General features: G+C 48.2%; 1 protein-coding gene across 3 annotated transcripts in view; it reads left to right on the top strand.

Moving 5' to 3' along the window:
* PNPLA1 (patatin like domain 1, omega-hydroxyceramide transacylase) overlaps positions 1-3,921 on the top strand; it is a 43,317-nt gene extending 39,396 nt beyond the window's left edge. For 2 of the 3 annotated variants that reach the window (XM_074332861.1, XM_074332862.1), the window contains exons 9-10: positions 1,749-1,854; positions 3,490-3,920. In XM_074332861.1, coding sequence (XP_074188962.1) covers positions 1,749-1,854; positions 3,490-3,540 — 157 coding nt within the window. In that variant the 3' untranslated portion in view covers positions 3,541-3,920. Of the gene's footprint in view, positions 1-1,748; positions 1,855-3,489 lie in introns of all 3 variants that reach the window. The other variant, XM_074332863.1, reaches the window with a different exon arrangement.
* Positions 3,922-6,958: the final 3,037 nt, after the last annotated feature.

Genomic DNA, 6,958 nt, shown 5'->3' on the forward strand with positions numbered 1-6,958 from the left:
GAGTGCCATCTGGGAGCCCGGCGCCGACTCAGGTCCCTTGGTTCCCCGGCCAGGCTGCTTCCCATACAAAAGAGAAGTGGAAACTCTGCAATTCAGCCAGAGCTACCTTGGTTGATAAACTTCTAGGAATCAAGGTGCTTTATAAAAAAGCAGGCTGTGATAAAAACAAACAAAACAACATTCATAAACTGTGAGAGACACTGTTGTCAGTGGGTCACATGTCCTGTTCTGTCTGCGGTGCTCCTTTATAGAAAGGATTGTGAAACTGCCTGGAGGTGATTTACTGATTGGTGATCTTAAGCAATTCCATACGGATTTACTGCTTCAAGCATCAAAAACCAGAGTAGGGGGCAGAAAAGAAAAGCTCAAAAATGTTAAGCATAGAGAAGGAGCAGTGATCCAGAAAGAGGAGAAATCTGCTCATTTCCTCCCAAAGTACAGTCACAAGGGACACTCACATCCATGGGCTAGTCCTGTGTAAATTCCTGGTCCCCAGCTGATACCCTCCCAACGAAGACGAGAGAGGCTAAAATATATGAAGCTACAGGGTAGATGTTCCATACATCATTAATCTGTGTGTGTGTGTGTGTGTGTGTGTGTGTGTGTGTGTGTGTTTTAAATCAGATGTTCAGATTCATACTCTAATGTGTGGGTTATATTAGTCCATTATCGCTGCTATGATTATGCTGCATAACAAACAACCCTCCCTACCCTAAATCTCAGTGCATTACAAAACAAACATTTGTTTTTGTCTTACATAAGTCTGTGAGTTGGATGGAATAGCACTGCTTAGGCTACAAGCTGGGGTCAAGTCTGCTCCCTGGCCCTTTCATTCCAGGACCTGCCGTTCTGCCAGATCTGCTCTTGTCTGGAGCATGGCTAGATACATGTATCAGCACAGCTTTCCTCTGCTAATCTTGTCTCTCTCTCTCCTCCAATAAGAATTCAGTGGTCACCTGACTCGGGTTGTGTAACTAGCCTCAAAGTGGAAAGACAGATGGAGAAATTGAGAGACTGGAGGAGGTCCACCTTGCTATTGCCACTCAGATCCCCCTGATTACTACCACATCTGTCAGACTCCTCAAAATGCCACCACTTGAGAGCCCCTCCTTTGATTTACTATGGAATTTCTACCTATTGAAATGTGAATGTAATAATAATAGCTGGAACTTATATAGTAGTTACCATGTTCTCAGCACTGTGGTACAGAAAGGTTAAGTAACATGCCCAAAGTCACACAGTTGGTAGGTGGCAAAGGTAGGATCTGAATCCAGGTTGTCTGTCACCAGCATCTTGATGCTGACCACAAAGCAATACAGCCACCCAGGGTAGCCACCCAGAGCTGGATTGAGAGTCGGAAGTCATAGGGTCTAGTCCTAGTTTCTCCATTTGGGCAGCAAGAGGCCTAGGGTACACTTGGAGGTGCTTAGGGAGACATGGCAGGGTGTAGGTCAGGATGCCACGCTAACGAGGTTGGACTTCGCCTTTAGGGCTGGGGAGTCATCACAGGGTTTAAACAACAGAATGACACAGTCAGATTCGAAAATTACCCAGGAATATGCAAATTCATATCCCAACATTTCTCTGAGGTGGGCTCAGTAGGTGTCTTCCTACAATTGCCCAGAGAGGGCAAGTGACTTGCCCAGGGTCACACAGCAGGAGGAGGAGGGTTTGGAACTCAGGTCTTCCCATCCCCAGATTTTGTCTCCTTTCTCCTCACATGTGCTTCCTTGGCTTCTCACATCCAGGTCTGCTCCCTACCCACTCAACTTCTCTCTGCTCTCCACTTCTGAGACTGTTTGGGTCACCTACAGGCCTCATCCCAGCCGGATCCAGGAATACAGCTGTCCTGAGGTGTGGAACTCCCCAGGGGGGCTCTGGAGGCCTGATACTGTCCCAGGATGCTATGGTGACCCCTGAGCACCAGCAACCCAGCTTTCTTTCTGCCCCCACCGGCCTCTTCCTCGTCACAGTCAAGGCCAACACTAGCCTGTGTAGTGCCTTGTGCACTAAGAAAACAGCACCCCTTCCTTGAGAACTTGACTGCCAGCTGCTGGAAGATTGTCATAATACACTGATTTTGTTAGAACTGCTAACTGCTGGAGATCTGTATGAAGGACAGATGAGGCGTGATCCAAAACTATGGTGTTTAAATTTAAAAAAAAAAAATTACAGTAAAAGACATTGCCATTAATCCCCCTCAAAACACTCCCCCTCACTTTGAACACACTTATCCCATCATTCTTGCCACTTTCTGAAGCGGTTCTGGAAGTCCTCTTTCGTGAGTGTCTTCGGTTGTACTGTCATGACTGCCTCGATGTCCTGAATCGATTCAAAACATTTACCTTTCATGGTCATTTTGACTTTGGGAAAGAGCCAGAAGTCACACGATGTCAGATCCAGTGAATAAGATGGATGAGGACACACCGTAATGTTTTTATTTGACAGATAATGCTGTACCAGAAGTGATGTGTGACATGGTGCCTTTTCATTGTGATCACAAAACACAGTGAATGCTGCTGATGAGTGCCACCCAACGGAAAGGCAGGGATCTCCAATATGGGAAGCAGCGCATCAAACCTTAGTAACAGTGTGTGACTAGTTTCAACTTGTTTAGTGCAGTCAATTGGGTGTGAGCTACGGTTGAGAGAAAGTGTGTTTTAAAGTTGCCATCAATCATCCTCCATCATGACAACACTCCATGTCACACATCACTTCTGGTCGGGCAATTTCTGTCAAATAAAAACATTACGGTGTGTCCTCATCCACCTTATTCACTGATCGGGCACCATGCAACTTCTGGCTCTTCCTCAAAGTCAAAATGATTCAGGACATTGAGGCAGCCATGACAGTGCAACTAAAGACACTCACGAAAGAGGACTTCCAGAACTGCTTCAGAAAGTGGCAAGAACGATGGGATAAGTGTGTTTGAAGCGAGGGGCAGTATTTTGAGGGGGAATTATTGGCAATGTATCTTTTACTGTAATAAATTTCTTTTATTTAAACATTCACTGTTTTGTTTGATCACACCTCACACAAAGCTACTAAACTGTACAAATAACATACGACAGAAGTGTGTCCATGGGTGCCTACTCCTTTGTACTGGCAGTGTATCCATGTACAGTGTGCAACCTGCATGACTGTACTAGGCACTCTGGAGGCCATTCCACCTCTTTCCCCTTCCTGAAAACCCAAATAATAACCAGAGTTTTGTCAACCAAATAATGTTTCGAACACTCTTTTATCAACTCCTGCTCTGCAATGGAAATCTCCATTTGCAAAAGCCCCTCGTATAATAAAGCAAACCTTCTAACTGGCTTTTGTTATAAATCGAGATTTCCAACTTTGATGCCTTGGGTTGTTGGCTATGCCGGGGCCTGGTGACTGCCCAAGGGGAACGAAGCTGTGAGGAATGTTCTCAGTGGAAACAAGGGGAGGCAAGTCCTAGCTGAGGAACTTAGAAGTGATGAATCTGTGTCCTTTCTCTAGGAAGCTGTGAGCCGAGAGAGAAAACTTGAGCTGGAACAGGAAAGAACCTGATGACCCCGAGGCCGCACCTTCTCCCCACTGTTCTCAGATGTCCTCCCCTTACCCTTGGCCTTTTGGGGACCAGAGTGATACCCACTACCAAGCCTGTTGGTGTAGAGGGTCCTGCTTCCTCCAGGCAAGCGCCTCCTTGTCTAAACACCCTCTCAGCTTCCCTGTGGTCCCTGCAACCCTTCCATTACTCTGCAGTGGACAGACAGATGGACGGGGATGGACATCATCACAGACTGGAACTGAAGAGCATGCAGCACAGCCCCGTCCTGGCTGGCTGGGCTCTGGGCCTTCCTCCCAACCCCAGCCTGAGTTTGCGTCTTTGAGATGGACCAAATGGATCCTAGCCCACAGGGCAAAATCTGGGGGAAGGGGATGGGGGTGGGGTGGGGTGTTAGGCAGGGCTGAGCCATGGACACACTTCCCTGTTTCCTGTGGTGTCAAGAGACCAGTACTTCTTCTGCTTTGTTTTTAATTCACAGAGCATATGAAAGGCTCCACTGGAAACCACTGACTGCCTCAGCTGCTCACTGGAATCCCCTGGTGGAGTTGATTGGCATGCAGCCTTTAAGAGCTCCCCAGGGCTTATGTGGTGTAGCTGTGTTGAGCTGGCCGCCAGGGACTTCCCTGAGTCCTGATGTGGCTGGAGAGGAAATGGGAGGCCAGCCATCCCTGACCCTCCCCTCCCCCAGCCCAAATGAGGGCAGACTGCTGTTCACACCAAAGTGAAAATGCTCCACGAAAAAGACACCTTCCGCCTCAATGTGTCCAGCCTATCCAGAAAACAATAGCCCCTCTGCTCCCCATGTGCGTGACCTCCAGCCTCTGCCAGGCCCAGCAGTAAGGAAGCCCGAGCCCACAGGCCTCACGTGCATTTATTTAACAAACCCTGGAACGAATGCAAGACCCAGAGGACTGGGTGGAAGACAGCCCTGAACTGGGCGGGGGCGCCTGAGGACACGTCTGCAAATGTAGCCATGGAGGGTGGGGGGCTGTTATGGCAAGGAGGCCCCCTGGAGCGGTGGAGCCTAAGTTTAACAGGACCAAGTCAGGGAACAAGAGTCCATGCAAGCGCCCTTCAGAAGATTCTGCCTAGAAGAAACTAAGTGGGCCTTTGAGAGGCCTGAGCAGAATCAGATCTCAGGTGTGCTTGTACCCTCTACCTTCGTCTTCTGTGGCCACAGGAAGCGCCCTGGGGGTTCTGGAGTGGCTGTTTGCAGTCTGCTGTGTGCCCAGAGGCCGGGAACCAGGGGAGGGAGGGTTTCAGTCGTGCACAACTCAGGAATACATATGTCCTGGTGTGCCAGGGAGAATTGCACATGATATTAACTGTTGTTTTAACTGAAAGCCTGTATTTAGAGCCCAGATGCTCTTAGGTTACAGTTATAAGTATCTTTCATGCAGGGTGTCATGCGGGGTCTCTGGTCTCGCTCCCCACATAAGAACGCAGGACATGGTGAGGCCAAACAGGAACACCAACGGAGCCATAGACAGGGGAGTCACACCACTATATTCTCTCTGGCGCCTGGGTTGGAGCCACAGGAAGTGGGAGCCACACGATCCGTAACCAGCCGTCTGCTTCTCAGACAACCAACCTCTCTTGCTAGCTGCAATCCACCATGCTAGCTGCAATCCGCGCTTGCTAGCTCAGCCACCATCTTCTTGCTAGCCCCCATTTTTTTCTAGCGTAGCCATGGCAGTTATATTAGTGGCCAATGGCTCACTGGTTACAGCTGACGGCCAACTAGCCACAGCTGATGGCCATCCGATCACAGTTGATGGCCATTTACTACCTGAGCCAGCACCTTTCCACGTGAGGCCGAGAGCCTGGAAACTGCACTCCTGGCTCTGTCCCACAGTATCAATAAATCCCCTTGCGTATTTTACTTCATTTTGCTTAATTTCCCTTTTCCTTGAGATAATTAAGAGAATTGTTCTTGCATTGGTTCCAGGTTTGCCAGATAAAATAAAGGAGGCTTTGTGAAATTTTGAATTTCAGATAAACAATGAATAATTATTTAGTATAAGTATGTGCCCAGTAATGTAATTATTTGTTGTATATCTGAAATTGTCATTTAACTGGGCCATTCATACTTTTATTTGCTAACTTTGGCAACCCTAATTAGTTTCTTTCACCTTATGCCTTTTTTTTCTCAAACCAACACTAATGGATTGTTTTTCTGATGCAACAGTCACTGTGCTTTGAAATTGGGAGGACTTACTGGTGCCCAGGGCAAGGCCAGAGCTCTCTGGATTTCCAAACAAGCATGTCTAAATGACACCTACAGCCCAGCCCTCCCTGTAACCCCACTAACACCCTGAACCCAACCAGTTCTCCGCTGACCCCATTATCTCTGACTCACCCACTTAGCCTCCTGACTTCTCAGGGTGAGTAATTTGCTTAATTATGTCCTGATGTCACTTGTCCACCTTTTAAAAGCCTTTCAAAGCAGCAGTGTCTCCCACGCACCCTAGGGCTCTTGAAAGCCTCTGTGGTATGAATTGAGGGAGACCCACCCTCACCTGGTGTCCACTTTGCTATATTCCTATTGGCACAAAATTCCCATAGCCAGTGAGGTCCATTAGCATCCCAAGGGCAAAGATTACCTTCTACATCAGACTTGGCACATAGTAAGTGCTCGATAAATATTGAATAAATGAACCAATGGACTAGAAAATAATGGAGGGCACTAAAACAGGGGTTCTCAGAGCGGAGTCCTAGCCTGGTTCTGTCTATAGCTGGCTGTGTGACCTTGAACAAGGCACTGTCCCATCTGAGCCTTCACTTCCTCATCTGTGACAAGAGGATAATGATAGTGCCCTCTCCTGCCCTCCTCAGAGCATTACAGCGAGACTTCAAGGGTCGAGGAATGGAAACGTGGCTTGAAAACAAGCGAGCACAGAAAAGGGTCGCCTTCCCCAGGGAGCCACTGGAAGAACTCACTTGTTATCTGAGAGAGAGGAAAGGAAGCCTTCAATGCCTTTCAGTGAAGACTACATTTTCTAGACCCAAAACCAGGCACTGTATTCTGTCAATTCTATCTGGTTCTGAGTGACAGATTTTGGGCACCAGAATTTAGGGATTAATAAGACAGGTGATATAGAATTAGGACTTCCCCACATTTTCCTGGACATACAGTTAACTGTCACCTTAAGAGTCACGGAGTTGTAGAATATCAGGTCTGGAGGGCAAGTATCTTGTCTCCAAGGTTATCAGCCTGTGGGCATCTGGACTAAAACCCAGGTCTCCTGAGGCCCAGCCCAGAGCTTTTTTTTTACTGCCTCGGCAAGTTGGCACCCCAAGGATGGGCCATGTGGAAAGCATCCAGAGAGAGCCCCCAGGCAAGGACAAGGAGACCTCCACAGCCTTGCAGGTACCAGGCTGGCCTAGATGTGGCCAATGGGCCCCCATCTTGCTTCC

Source organism: Rhinolophus sinicus, linkage group LG05 (genome assembly GCF_036562045.2).
Source record: "Rhinolophus sinicus isolate RSC01 linkage group LG05, ASM3656204v1, whole genome shotgun sequence".
Lineage (NCBI taxonomy): Eukaryota > Metazoa > Chordata > Mammalia > Chiroptera > Rhinolophidae > Rhinolophus > Rhinolophus sinicus.